This window comes from Schistocerca americana, chromosome 9 (assembly GCF_021461395.2).
Source record: "Schistocerca americana isolate TAMUIC-IGC-003095 chromosome 9, iqSchAmer2.1, whole genome shotgun sequence".
Classification (NCBI taxonomy): Eukaryota; Metazoa; Arthropoda; class Insecta; order Orthoptera; family Acrididae; genus Schistocerca; species Schistocerca americana.
In genome coordinates, this window is record NC_060127.1 from 193,315,662 (window position 1) to 193,331,186 (window position 15,525).

General features: G+C 45.9%; 2 protein-coding genes across 7 annotated transcripts in view; one reads left to right on the forward strand and one right to left on the reverse strand.

The window, feature by feature from the left end:
- LOC124551373 (acid phosphatase type 7-like) overlaps positions 1-14,429 on the reverse strand; it is a 196,936-nt gene extending 182,507 nt beyond the window's left edge. Inside the window, exon 1 of the mRNA XM_047126413.1 lies at positions 14,259-14,429. Within this exon, the coding sequence (XP_046982369.1) occupies positions 14,259-14,275 (17 nt within the window). The 5' untranslated portion in view covers positions 14,276-14,429. The remainder of the gene's footprint in view (positions 1-14,258) is intronic.
- A 108-nt stretch (positions 14,430-14,537) lies between these two features.
- Positions 14,538-15,525, forward strand: part of LOC124551380 — a 159,443-nt gene continuing 158,455 nt past the window's right edge. For all 6 annotated transcript variants that reach the window (XR_006967833.1, XR_006967832.1, XR_006967831.1 and 3 more), the window contains exon 1: positions 14,538-14,723. Coding sequence is in view for 3 of the 6 variants with exons in the window: in XM_047126432.1 (XP_046982388.1) it covers positions 14,634-14,723 (90 nt within the window). In the remaining 3 variants the exon portion in view is untranslated. The remainder of the gene's footprint in view (positions 14,724-15,525) is intronic.

Genomic DNA, 15,525 nt, shown 5'->3' on the forward strand with positions numbered 1-15,525 from the left:
GGTGCATCATGTCAGCCCGACTAACAGCAGATGATGGTGGAGTGTAGATGGTACAAACTGAAAAAGTAAAAGCAGAAAGAGTAATGCGGACAGCTATTGCTTGGAGTGGGGTGGTCAATGGGATGGGATGGTAAGAAACATCGTCCCGAACGAGCAACATGACCCCACCATGAGCTGGGATACCGTCCACAGGGGTGAGGTCATACCGCTCCGAGGTATAGTGGGTAAAGGCAATACGGTCAGTCGGGCGCAACTTGGTTTCCTGGAGACCAAGGACGAGCGGACAGTGCAGGCGGAGGAGCAGTTGTAATTCCTCCCGATTAGATCGAATACCTCTTATGTTCCAATGAAACAATGCCATCGCTAGTCAAAAGGTTGGGGGAACGAGACGGGGGAAGAGCTGGTCACCTCGGAAGCCGCGGAGGGCCAGGTTGCGAGGGAACTACACTACAACCGACGGGAGGCGGTTCCGGTTCCATCGACTCGTCGCCAGCTGCGGCCGCTGTCCCTGGTTGTGTAGGACGGGCCGCATCATTTGCCGACGAAAGGCCGGCGGAGTGCCTGGCAGCAGAGCGTCCCGGCGAAACTGAGGACGGCCGGGAGCAGCGACTCACGGATTGAGCGTCAGACGAAACGCACCGGGGTGGAGAGGGGGATAGAGACTTCTTCTTGGAGGCCTTCTTGGAAGGCCGAGGAGGCAGAGGGATGGTGGGCTGGACCCGAAGAAGGTCCTCACGCGCGGGGTCCGTTTTGGAACGCCGGACCTCGGAAGCTGGGGTCCGGAACGTTTCCCCGATGGACGCCTGAGAAGAGTATCACTTCTCAGGTGGCGTGGGGGGAGGAGGAGGAGGAAGGGTGGCCCCTGGGGCAGAGGGGGTGGGGGCCACGGGGGAGGAGGATTTGGAAGGGAGGGATTTGGGAGGCGGAGGCAGAGCCCCCTGATGGGTAGAGGAGGCGGAGGGGGGACAGGATAGGGGTGAGGATACCGCGGAAGGAGTGGACACAACTGAGGCAAACGAGGTGGTCAATGGCACGGGATGGAGGCGGTCATACTTCTTCCTGGCCTCAGAATAAGAGAGCCGATCCAAAGTTTTGATTTCTTGTATCTTCTTCTCCTTCTGATATGCGGGGCAGTCTGAGGATCTAGGCGAGTGGACGCCAGGACAATTAACGCACCGAGGTGGTGGGGTGCATGTATGTTCCTCACGAAGAGGACGTCCACAATCGCCACAAAGGGGCTCAGCCTCACACCGTGATGACATGTGCCCAAAGTGCAAACACCTAAAACAGCGCATAGGAGGCGGGAGTAAGGTCGCACGTCACACCGATAGCACATCACCTTTACCTTCTCCGGGAGAACGTCCCCCTCGAAGGCGAGGATAAAGGCCCCGGTGTCGATGCGACGGTCTTTGGGGCCGCGCTGGACTCGCCGGACGAAATGCACGCCTCGGCGCTCCAGGTTGGCCCTGAGCTCCTCATCAGATTGTAGCAGGAGGTCACGATGGAAAATAACCCCCTGCGTCCTATTTAGTGCCAGATGTGGGACAATGGATACTGGTATGTCCCCTAGGCGGTTGCACGCCTGGAGCGCCGCCGACTGTGTGGCGGAGGTGGTCTTGATAAGAACGGACCCTGAACGCATCTTGCTGAGAGCCTCGATTTCCCCGAAGACGTCCTCAATGTGCTGAACAAAGAACATGGGCTTGGAGGTGGCGAACGTCCCCCCATCTGTTCGAGAACAGACCAAATAGCGGGGGAAGTACTTCGCCCCAAGCCGGCGGGCCTGTCCCTCCTCCCATGGAGTGGCCAAGGGGGAAAGGGCAGGAGAAACAGAACTAGAAACGGTACCTTTTCTTTTCAAAGACTCGGCCGCAGAGCGACCTGATACATGTTGACGTTTCATCTGCGAAACGTCCGCCCCGATACCACCCACTCCGACCAGGGGCTCTCCCCACGGGCGCCACCCAGCCGCAGCAAGGGCCACCTGGCAGGATGACCATTGCCGGGAGTCCTGATACCCCAAGGAGACGGGCATCTACTCCTTGGCCAACGTGGGGAGGCTGCAGCTCAGGTATCGGCAGTACGATCCCTGTGTTGTCAGGGGGCTACAACCTAGAGGGTACATGACGACCCCACCACAACGGGCTGGCTACCGTGCTGGATTTCTGGTGCCATGGAAAGTCCATCATGATCGCTGGTGCAGATGGAGATGCACTATGGGCGTAACTTGGACAACCCATCAGGCGTTTAGGCCCAATTTGAGGAATAGTGGGTATGGTTACAACGCCGGTGCAATGCTGAGTGCGAAGGTCTTAGTGCACTGAGGACCAGTGGTACACCATGTAAGGTGTCCTTCCCCAAAAGACTCGTACTTCTGTAGAATTTTGAAAAATGGAGGTCAAACCCCAAGGGGGACGATTACATGGAAGGCCGAAACGGTTGAAACTCCTTTTAGTCGCCTCTTACCACAGGCAGGAATACCTCGGGCCTATTCTTACCCCGGACCCGCAGGGGGTGCAATTCGGAGATGCATGGTATTGAATGTTCCGCAGCTGTAAGAATAACGTCTGTAATAGGAGTGACCTCATCGTCGACGCTAGGAAAGTGACGGTCATCGAATGTCGCTAGAGACGAAAAAAAGTGTCCAATCGGCTTGGACACACTTCCAGCGTCTCGGGTGCATATATGGCAGTTGTGGCTGCAATCGAAGGACACATGGAAAGTGGTCACTCGAGTGTGTATCAGCAAGGGCTAACCATTCGAAGCGCCGAGCTAGTGGAACAGTACCGACCGCAAGGTCCAAATGAGAGAGATTTGTTGTGGAGACAGACACAAATGTAGGGTCCCCAGTGATGAGGCAAACAAGATCCGCTTGGTGGAAGACGTCTAGCAATAGGGATCCACACAGACATGGATGTGGAGATCACCAAAGTGGGTGGTGGGCATTGAAGTCCCCAACCAGCAAATAGGGGGGTGGAAGCTGACCAAGAAGATGAAGGAGATCAGCTTGTGCCATTGATGTGGACGATGGAATGTATACAGTAGAAAGAGAGAAGGTGTATCCAGAAAGGGAAAGACGGACAGCGACTGCTTGGAAGGAAGTGTTTAAGGGCATTGGGTGGTAATGGAGAGTATTATGGAGAAGAATCATGAGTCTTCCATGTGCTGGAGTGCCTTCAACAGAGGGGAGATCAATTCGGACTGATTGAAAATGGGGAAAGACAAAGAGGTCGTGGGGCCGCAGCTTTGTTTCCTGAAGACAGAAGATGACTGGCGAGTAGGATCGTAGGAGGATCGTCAATTCATCCCGATTGGCTCGAATGCCACGGACATTCCAATGGATAATGGACATAGGGTGGACAGAAAATGGAAGAATGTGACCAAGGTCGCTGTCAACTCAACGACTGCTCAGAGCTTGTGACCGACAGCGTGGAACGGCACTCAGCCGAAGGCAAAAGGTCCTGATCCATAGGTTGTTCAGGAGCAGCTCCTGCCACCAGCGATCGGCCGGTTGATCGGCCGCCAGCAGTGCGCCTCGGCGACACCGAAGACGGCCGAGGGCGGTTACCTCCAGGTGGTGCTGTAGATGAGACACGCCGTGGCAGAGAAGCTCTGTTTCTTATTAGCTTTCTTGGAATCATGATGTTTAGATGAAGGAGGAACCGATGGTTGTGAAGTTGGGGTACGTAAAAAAATCTTTACGAGTATGCTCTTTTTTGGAAGTCAGGGTGTCTGACTTTTGGGATCGAGATTTAGCAGAACCCGATGAAGGGTGAGCCATAGAGTGAGCATGTGAGAGTGGTGAGGTTGAACGAGCGATCTTTGCGCTGGCAGATCCGGCGACCGTGGCACTGAAGATGAGATCACAAGTCTGCGTGGCCACCTCCTTTGTTGGCCGAGGAGAGGCAAGGACAGTGCTGTTTTTTCCTGTCTGAGGCACAGTGGGCTTTCGACTTGTGAATAATTTTCGAGCAGCAAAGGTCGACACCTTTTCCTTCACTCCGATTTCCTGAATGAGCTTTTCGTCTTTAAAAATGGGGCAATCTCAAGAGGAAGCAGCATGGTCACCCATAAAGTTGATGCAACGAGGGGATGGAGAGGTGGATAAGCACCCTCATGGGCATCCTTGTCACACGTAACACATTTGGCCGGGTTGGAACAGGATTCGCTGGTGTGATTGAACTGCTGGCACCGATAGCAACGCGTAGGGTTTGGGATGTAGGGGCGAACGGAAATTATTTCATAGCCTGCTTTGATTTTTGATGGGAGTTGAACTCTGTCAAATGTCAGAAGACAATACGGGTTGGAACAATGTTCGTGTCAACCCTTTTCATAACTATATGAACAGCTGTTACGCCCTGGTCAGACAGGTAGTGCTGAATTTCCTCGTCAGACAATCCGTCGAGGGAGCGTGTATAAACGACTCCACTTGATGAAGTGCGGTGCGCTTCAACCCGGACAGGGAAGGTGTGGAGCAGTGAAGCACGCAGCAATTTTTGTGCCTGGAGGGCACTGACTGTTTCTAACAACAAGGTGCCATTCCGTAATCTGGAACAAGACTTTACAGGACCTGCAATTGCGTCAACACCTTTCTGAATAATGAAAGGGTTAACCGTGGAGAAGTCGTGACCTTCGTCAGACCGAGAAACAACAAGGAACTGTGGCAACGATGGAAGAACTGTCTATGGCCGAGACTCAGCGAACTTACGCTTGTGAGCAGACATAGTGGAAGGTGAGGAAACCATTGCGGAAGAATCCCCCATGATTACCGGCGTCTCCGATGGCGCGCTCCTCCCTTGTGGGGGCCCTCTCTGAGGGGACTCCCGCCTTAGGTGATTGTTCACACCTCAGGTCACACCTCCCGACAAACGGACGGAGGGACCAATCGGCACTTTCGGAAGGTATCAGCTCGGGTAATCACCCCTCCCTGGGCCTGGCCGTTACCAGGGGGTACGTACGTGTCCTACCTGTCTACCCGGGACGGGGAATTACGCGTTACCCCGTCACCGGCTATGCACGAAAATGCGTGGGTCGGCCTTCAGACACGCACAGGGAAAGAGAAAGGGAAAAACAAAGAAAGGGAAAGGAAAGAAGAGAGGTCTCAAACGCCGCAGCAGAGAAAAGGGTAAAGAGAAGAGGTAAGGAAAGGAAGGACGAAGGAAGGATAAAGACATACAAGCAGAGAAGGCGAAGAATGCATTACATTTACGAGCGTCCGTCTCCGGACGTAGGCACAAACCATACTCCCAGAGAGGGAGAAGCGGAAGGGAAGAGCCAGAGGTGTGGGGAGGGGGGGCGAAGATGGGGGATAGGGAAGGACGCGGAAAAGGAAGGTACGCAGATGGAGCCCGGAAAGGACGGAGGGCCACTAGCTCGGGGTCCCGTGCTTGTTACGCACGTATCCACAAATGAGTTGTGGACCCCTTGGGGGGGGGGGGGGGGGGGGGGGGGATGAGGGCGGTGCTAGTTAGTGGTGTTGTCCAACTGCTACTAGTTTGTTCACGTTTTCTTTAAGAAAGAAAGAAACTTATAGGTGGACCTGGTCAGAATTACTTCTACAGTGATATTTTTTATTTGTTTCAGTATGAATAATAAATGGGAGCAATATGGAAACATAACACCTATTCAGTCTACTGATTTAACATGGTTTCCAATCAGAGACTCTGGAATGGAGCTGCCTCTCTGCAGAACTCATCACACGCAAATAAGTAAAATTTTTAGGAAGCATAAAACACTACAATTTCTTAAGATGAAAAAAACGGAAGTCGTCTTCATTGGATAAGATAGTGAAATATGTTCTTTTCACAAACTGTCAAAGTAAAATAATTACTCATTTTCAAGCTATTAACAAAAAACTGTAGGACAAAAGTGAATTTGCAACAGTTTAACCGTTTATGATGTAGTGCATAATGGAGTTCCTAGAAGTATATTCTGTTAATATAGAAAAACAGTTTAATTATACTTTCTAGCTTCACAGGTGTAAAATATTAAACCACACAGAAACTTAGCACTTCTTCCAATTTTAAATATCCAGTTAAACACTATAGTTACGTGCAACACATGTAATAGTCTCAGGTTTATTCACTAGCATTATATCTCAATCAAGTGCATCACTTGCTAAACTATGTTGTTTTACAGAAAAGAAAATGTTGGTTTACTTCCTCTCTTTCTCAAAATGTTTGATAAACAATTCATTCCTTTCTAGAAGTTTTTCCTTTACACATCAGTGACAGTGAAAAAATTGCAAACAAGTGGTTCCTACATTAGAGTATACTTCAATGCAATCACTGCTGCTCTTCACTTGTCAAGAAACAGTTTCCACATTTTGTTCCTTTTGTAATGCTTCTCTTGTAGGACTGAAGCTTGAAAAGACAGTTACCAAATTGTTTCAAAAGCCTGGAAACTGTTTCCTACCAGTCTGTTCGCAACAGAACAACTCTTCAGAGGCAATCTAAACATGTTATGTTATATTTCTTAGCCGGTACAGCTGCACTCTTAGTCAACTCGACCTCAGTCCATCAGCTGGGATGATCAAATATCCTAGCACAAAGACAGGGTTATTCTACATAATTAATGTGCAGCTGCTTCTGCCAAAAAACCGGCAAAACATGCAAATGATCATTTTACTCAGCACCTTCACTCAAAAACTTACAAAGCATTCCAATGACAATTTTATTCTTGTTATATCCGCAGCAGTCACTGGTAAAGGTTCGACAGAGTAGTAGTTATCATGTCTGTTCTTAAATCCATAGTACTCTGCCGAACCAATTTGTTTTCTATACATCTTCTCGAGCCACACATGTGCAAATGTTTTGCCCTTTCCACGAAAGTCTTTAGAAGTTACTATACAAGAAGTTGTATTTCCCCACACTCAAAAACTCCCCCTCCCCCCACCCCGCCCCAACCACTACACAGAATCCAGAACATAAACAGACTCTAAACACAATTGTGAACCTTTCTTCCAAAAGCCTTAGTCCTGCAGAAGAATCAGTCCTTTCCAGAGGCCTCGCCTTTTGCTACACTCGCAAATTCAATCATGCAGGACTTGTTAAAGTCCTCCTCTCCTTCTCCTAGTCACTACAGTGGCAATACTACGAGGGCGGTTCAGAAAGTAACCTCCGATTGGTCACAGTGCGGGTTGTGGGGGGAGTAGCGACGCCATCTGTGCGTTCACGCACTCAACAGGTCAGTCGGCATCAAGCCATGGTCGAGTGAACGTGTACCTGCGCTAGTTTAGTTTTTGTGGCAGTTTGAAATGTGTGCTGCAATAGAAAACCCCGCCAAATGTGAAGTGCGTGCTGTCATAAGGTTTTTTTTACAGCCAAAGGATATTCTGCAGCAGCTATTCATCGTGAGCTTTGTGCCGTGTACGGACCAAGAATTATGAGTGAAGGAGTTGTCCGTGAATGGGTACGTTTATTTAAAAGTGGACGAGAAAACGTTCATGATGATGAGAGGAGTGGTAGACCATCATTGGTGACTGACGAACTCGTTCAGACAGTTGATGCAAAAGTTCGTGAAAATCGACGTTTCTCAATGTCTGAGTTGTCTACTGGTTTTCCACAGATTTCTAAGACTCTCTTGTACGAGATAGTGACAGCAAGATTGGGTTACCATAAGTTCTGTGCACGATGGGTGCCCAAAATTCTTATCGACCACCACAAAACTCAAAGAATGGCCTCTGCATTAGACTTTCTGTCATGTTATGAGGACGAAGGAGAACCATTGTTAAACAGAATCGTGACCGGTGACGAAACCTGGATTAAGTACGTGAACCCTGAGACAAAAGAACAATCAAAGATGTGGGCACATTCAAATTCGCCTACCAAACCAAGAAAAGCCTCGCAAGATTTTTCTGCCAGAAAACTGATGGCAACGGTGTTTTGGGATGCCAAAGGGGTGTTGTTGGTTGAATTCATGGAACGTGGTACGACCATTAATCAAGACGTGTACTGTGAAACACTAAAAAAGTTACGACGGGCTATACAGAACAAACGCCATGGTATGCTGACTTCCGGTATCGTTTTTTTGCACGATAACGCCCGTCCTCACTCTGCTCGCAGAACAACGGCCCTTCTTGAGTCCTTCAAGTGGGACGTTATCAACCATCCACCTTACAGCCCAGACCTGGCGCCAAGTAATTATCACCTCTTCATGCATTTGAAGAAATGGCTCGGGTCACAGCCGTTTGATGACGACGAAGAGCTCAAAGATGCGGTCACAGGCTGGCTCCAGGCACAAGCGGGTGATTTTTATGCAGAAGGAATTTCAAAGCTTGTGAAGAGATATGATAAGTGCCTCAATCGCTATGGAGACTATGTAGAAAAATAGTGCAAAGATGTAGTTGTAAGATATATATATTAAAATATTTTTATTTAACTTGGTGTATTTTTTTAAATCAACCGGAGGTTACTTTCTGAACGGCCCTCGTATTTTGCCACCAAGCTAACCAATCAGACTCAACCAAAGTCCAATGTTGAACACTGCCTGACTAAGTTCACTCCTCCATCCAACTGCGATCCATCCCCACTGCCCCCAAATCGACCCATGAACTGTCCAGAATTTATTAACCTCTAAACTTTGCCTCACCCTCATTCCTCAAATCCCTCAACATGCAAACCAACCATACATCCTCCGAAAGAACTGCAATACACCATCTAAAAATTGATCCTGACCTTATAGTCCTTTCTGCTGATGAAGGCTCCACAACTCTTGTCTTGAACTGCATGGATTATGTAGCGGAAGGACTGCCAGCAGTCAGATTCATCGACCTACAAACTCTGTCACAGTGACTCCATTCCATAAATCCAGCAGGTTCTCCAGTCCTTCCGCAAATCATTAGCCCAGCCCAGAACCTTATCCCGTAGTCCATCTCTCCTCACACCTACCATTCACCGTACTCCTATATTCTACATGCTTCTTGATGTCCATAAACCCAACCACCCAGGGAGCTCCACTGTGGCCGGTTACTGTGCTCATACTGAGAGAATATCTACTCTCATAGATCAACAACTTCATCCTATCACTCGCAATCTACCCACCTATACAAAAGGTACCAACCATTTCATCCACAGACTCACCACAGTTCCTGTTCCTTTAACACACAGTTCCCTGCTCCCCACTACTAATGCCACTTCGCTTTACACTAACATACCTAATGACCACGGAATTGCAACTATTGAACACTATCTTTCCCAACAGCAGACAGATTTCAGACTGACAATCCCCTTCCTAGATGCCATGATCAACTATATCTTCACCCACAATTACTTCTCCTTTGAAGGCTTCACCTACAAACAAGTCTGGGGTATGGCTATGGGCACCACCCTATGCCAACTTACTCACGGGCCATCTAGAGGAATCCTTCCTAAATACCCAGAATCCCAAACCCCTCACCTGGTTCAGATTGACTGGTGATATCTTTGTGATCTGGGGATCATTCCCCTCATGACTCAGAACCACATAGGACTGGAGCAACTGAATTTATTCAGTGTCAGGATTCTGACTACCTCTTGCCGTGCCCTGAAATGAGCATGTTCTATCCACTATCCTTTCCACTCCTCCCACAGTGGTATTCTGCTGCCCACCGAACCTACACAATATCTTCTTCCCTCCCTACACGACTCCTGCTCCCAATCCCCTTTTTCCTCATGGTTCACATCCCTGTAACAGACCTAGAAGCAAAGACCTGTCCCATACATCCCCCCCACACCACCTACTCCATTCTGGCCACAAACATCACCTATCCCATCAAAGGCAATGCTACCTGTGAAACCAGTCATGTGATCCACAAGTTAAGATCCAGTCACTGTGCTACATTCTTACTGGGCATGACATCTAAAAAGCTGTCTGTTCGCACGAATGGCCACCGACAAACTGTCGCCAAGACACAGCTAGACCAACCTGTTGCTGAGCCTACTGTTCAACGTGATTTTCTTAATTTCACTGACTACTTCACAGCGTATGCCATCTAGATCTTTCTTGAATTGTGCAGGTGGGACCTCTCCCTGCAATATATCCCATGTTCCCGTAAACCTCATGGTCCCATACTTCGTTAGCCATAGTCCTTACCCATCCAGACCCCTGCCCTGTTCCCATTGCAGCACTACACAGGCCTGTATTCCGTCAATGGACCAGGTGTTTATTATTATTATTATTATTATTATTTTTTTTTTTTTTTTTTTTTTTTACTTCTCTCCTTTTCCTCGATCTCCCCCCCCCCCCCCCCCCACCAATCTCTGTACTCTAACTCCTAACTTCCGCCTAACCTCCCAGCTGCACCTAGATGCCCCACTCTCCACCTCGCCTCTGCTGCACGCTCCCAGCAGCATTTTATTATCCCCCCCACCCTATTATCCCTCCCTCCCTCCGCTCCAGCATCATCCTTGCCCCACCAAGCAGTTGCCCCTCCTGTAATGCGCTGCTGCTTAGTCTGTCTTCAGCCACCAGAGACTGTTCATGTGTGTGTGTGTGTGTGTGTGTGTGTGTGTGGTGCATTTGCATGAGAATATCACCCATTGGCTTTGACCGGTGACCCAAGGCTGTTGTGTGTGACGTCACCGAGTTTAGTTTGTGAGAGTGGCATGATTGTAGGTGTCATTTTGATTTGATCGGTGATGTTCTCTGGTGGTGTGTTTATGTGTTAGGGAATGTTTTTGGTTTAGTTTGCGTGTGTGGCGTGTTTCTAGGTGGCGTATTGTTGTGGTCGGTGGTTCTCTCTGGTGGTGTGTTTATGGGTAGTGTGTTATGTGACGTACGGGGTTCATTCACACATGTGTGATATCGGTGGTGACTGTGCTTTCAGCAGAATATTTTTCAGCTAGTTAACGGTTTTAGTATTGTTATGTCGACATTACTGTAGTTGTTTCTGTTTGTCGTGGGTGAATTTTGGTAAATTGCTTTGTTTATGTCTTTTGTAGGTACGGATACGACTGACAACAGTTTTCGGTTGTCGGCAATGATGGGGGACAGTGGTTGTCTCTAGTAAAATTTCTTCAGCTTTTCAGCCTGTTGCCTGAAGAGTTCAGCATGTCGTGAAGAAATGAGGCTTACTAAAGATCTGGTGTCTCGAACCAGGGACGGCTATCTGTGGAGATCTCAAGGATAATAGGTCAAGGGAAGTGTTCGATTCCAATTTTGATTTTCTTGGCCTTTTTTTTTTTGTGGTAGGATTAAGTGTGGGGGTGGTGAAAATTTGAGATTTATAGTGTGGTTATCTCGGTTCCCAGATCTCTGCTGACGGCGGCTGCAGCCATGAAATCCGGAGACGCCTGTTGCTCGGTAGACAGGCGATGTCAAACCTTGACAAGGTTATAAGGTCCAGAGATATAACGCTAGCAACAAAGATCCGGATTGTGAGGGCTATGGTCTTTCCAGTTGTGATGTATGGACGTGAGACCTGGACCATTAGAAAGGCTGAACGGCGAAGAATTGACTCCTTCGAATTGTGGTGTTGGAGGAAACTTCTTAGAGTTCCATGGACTGCAAAGAGAAACAAAAGATCAATATTGGAGCAAATTAAACCAGATTTCTCCCTGGAAGGTCTAATGTTAAAACAAAAGCTGACCTACTTTGGACACACAATGCGAAGGCATGCCTCGCTGGAAAAAACATTAATGCTGGGGACGATTGAAGGAACTAGAAGAAGAGGACGTCAGAGGATGAGATGGATCGATGGCATCACAGGAGCAGTGTGTTCCAACCTGGAAGGTCTATGGGAGAAAGTGCAAGACAGGAAAAAGTGGCGTGATTTGGTTCATGGGGTCACGAAGAGTCGGAACCGACTAAACGAATAGATAGATAGATAGAGAGAGTGGTATCAGTTGTTTCTGTTGAGCTATATAGGTCAACGTAAGTGATCGATTCCAGTAGATTTTGTGTGTAGTGGAATTTGGGAAGGTTGTGGGGTCTTGTTATTTTGGTGTTTTTTTGTCATTTGGTGTAGTGGCATGTGTTTGTATTTAGTTTGTCCCTCCCAAAAAACCCCAATTTATCCCACTTGTCCCGTTAGTTACCATTATATTTTTGGAGGAATACCTGTTTGGTGTTTTTTTTTTTTTTTTATCTATTTTCGTGTTTGTTGTCACGTTTACGTGATGTCGTAGGAGCGGTATGGGAGTTTGTTTGTTATGGTGGTTTCCACTGGCGTCATTGGTCAAAGCAGAGGGGTGGAATTGGATGCTTCCATTATTCCTTGATGAGTTGAACTATACTTTTCATAATATTGTTATAACTGACAAAAGATTACATTGGCTGGTCAGTATTATGGCGGCTTATACGATTCTTTTGACACAAAAAGTTAAAGTGTTGTGTTTCCATCAACTGCACATGCTCACAGTGTCTAAGCTTTTATTTTATTAATATACAGATCTGTCTGCAGGGTTTTCTTCATTTATGTGCTGGTACAGCATCTACTGGAGCAATCTGTAGCTGGAGACTAAAATCCAGTGTCACAGTCATTTCAAAAAGCTGTGAAAGAAATCTTACTTAACATGTACATTTTCCTACTGACACTCTTAATACTGTAACCACAGATCTGTAATGCTTAGCTCAGTTTGAAGATACTGAAGGGTTACACATTTGCTGCAGCAAAAATACAATTCAAGCAATTGAACAGGTTCTATAGGATAGGGTTACTTTGCTCTACTTTTGGACAGTTTTTCAAACAAAGACATGTAATGCATACTAGTCCTGTAAAATGACATTTGAAAATGAGGTTGGTCTATTCTAAAACAATGTAAAAACCATATAGTAACAAACAAGGACATCAAAGACAGCAATGGAGAGGAGGAGAAAAAAATTTTTTTGCTTACTGTAAAGATGACATTTAATTCCAGACAGGCACAATTAAGACGCTTTCACGTAAGCCATTGGCCAAAGCCTTTTTCTTCTGGTCCAAGCTGCTAGAGTTGGTGGTATTGTGTGCGTGAGGTGTGATTGCTTGTGTGAACCAATGACGTGAGTGTCTTTTTCTGACAAAGGTTGTGAGCGAAAGCTTACACGTAATTGTATTTTAATTGTGCCTACCCACGACTCAACGTGTCATCTTTACGGTAAGTAGCACTATCTTTTCTTACATTGTTGATATCGCAACTTGGGAGTTGTATGGTTTGAAAGACATCAAAGATTTATTTTTGAAATTTTACATTTACAGAATTGGAGCAAAGTAGCCCCTGGAACAGATTACTTTGCTGTGCTTGCCATAAACATTATTTTAAGATAGGATAATAGGTTGGAACAATGTTACCCTCTTTGAAATTTATTATGTTACACTATAGGACCATAGTAAACGAACGTTTTGATACACTGGATTCCATTTGCATTCACACCATATTGTAACACATTAATCTCTTAGCAATACTTATTTTCAAAGTAATAAGATTTAACCCACGCTGAACCAAGTATAAAGCAAAAGTAATGAGAATGCTCCAGTTTGGCAGTGATGCAAAGCTGCACCATTTTTCCGAGGAAATAACCTCAATGACTGCTTTGGATCAAACAATGATAACTTGTTCATTACAACTTTTTGCCTATAAATTAGACAAAACCTAATACCTGCACATAAAAGAACGTCAGTTACCATAGGCATAAGTAGTTTTTTGGTCGTAAAGCACTTCTTGTAGTACAGATATGTTTAGCAGAAAAGTCCACGATAACGAATGGCGGAATAACTCAAAACATATGAGATAGTAGAAGCGACGAAATCAAAATCGTTCACGAATGTTTATTAGAATAGGTGCTACGCTGGGTGAATCTTTTTTCAGAGTTCGAGCAAGGTTATCCCCCAGCGATAAAGAAGCTCCACTTTAAGATTCAATAAATTGCACATGCGCAAACCACCACATTGCGGACGGTGCCCGCCCCCCCCCCCTTTTTTTTTTTTTTTTTTTTTAACCATTTCGCTTTTGGCTTGGAAACAACAGTAAACTGATAACTAGATGAGGCTAGGGGACTTTTAAGCAGCCACCTCGCTCATGAGAGTTGGGTGACTCAACTACCGCACCTCTTCGCTAGGCCAATGTGTCGTACAAAATGTAATTGCAGATACTGCAGCTTCATTGTATGTGAAGTCCTAGAAAGTTATCTGTTGGGTTACTTCATTTAAGCTCACTGTCTCTGTAACTATTGCTTCTGTACTACTTAACTGCTACTTAATCACCAGCAGTATAACAGTACATAATGCCTCCGAAACAGAACAAAGGAAGCTTTCGTAACCGGACAAAATATTCCGCAGTTGCTCAGAAAGAACAAGCACTTACCAAAAAAACTGCAACATATCAAATGGTCTCAGCGTTTCAATACGTTTAGTCCTTTCTCTGTACGACTGCTTCGAACCCTACCCTTTCTTTTCAAACGACGAACTTATTGACGTGCCGCAGTGCAGACACCACGATTACTGATGGATCAATAGATATTAGATGCGATCTTATATTCTAAAGATGTTCCAATTCAAAGTTCATCTGTCGCTGTGTTTGTCTTTTGTTTGAATGTATCGACATTCTGCACTTTCCAAAGATGGTTGCTGTTAGGTGGTAGCTGTAAGTTTATAAGCACTTTGGTGGAACAATTCCCGCTCTCATTTGAGTTGTTGTATTGTTGAAGTGAGACAGTTTTCATTTATAATAAGTAACAGAATGTCAGAAGTTACTCAATCTAGTAGTTCAGAAATGCCCAGCATTGATGTACCTGGTAAAACGGATACAGAGTTCATGATGTCCATTGTGGTAAGTCTTTAGTATACGTTCGAAACCAGTTGTGCCTCGCCAACGAGAAAATTTATTGAAAAATTAGAGACGTTCAAGGAAAAATAAAGTAGTTATAGAAATCTGATATTTTATAGAAAAAGAGAAACACTCCTTCAAATGGTATCTAATGCAAGTGTGAATCACACACGTCCCTTCTTGATTTAAAGGTTCAAAATCGTTTACTTTGACAGCAAATACTTTTTGGGCAAATTCACCCCAATGTATCTGAAAAAATGTGAATTCAAAGGCGATAAAATTTACAAGTTTTATGAACGAGCTACTAGACTATGCCACCAAAGTAAGTTTCTAAACCAACTATATAAAAGAACTCGTGCTATATACCTTTGGGATAATTTTTTTTTTTTTTTAGGACAAAATAGATAACTAGATAGTGCCACATAGAGCAAAAATAGCGAGCCAGATGACATAAAACTTAAAGGTGTACCATGCAACGTGTTGCTTTCTTGCCACGTTTTGCAGCTTTGCCTTAATTAGGCCTATCTACTGTATTCGTGCTGCAAAGGCTAAAATTTTTGAAATGGCACCCCTACATTTTTGGACCCATCACTGAAGAGGTCCCTTCTCACAAACTATTAACATTTGGTAATTGGGCCATTCCGTGCCAAGTGGTCTAATATCGAGTAATGTTCCCACATGACCATCATGGATTTTGATGAAATTTTGTGTGAACATTCACACATGTTCTCAATGAACACAGGTAAAGTTTGTTTCAGAAATTCAATACCTTCGGAGATAAAGTCACTTGTTTAAAACATAGCAC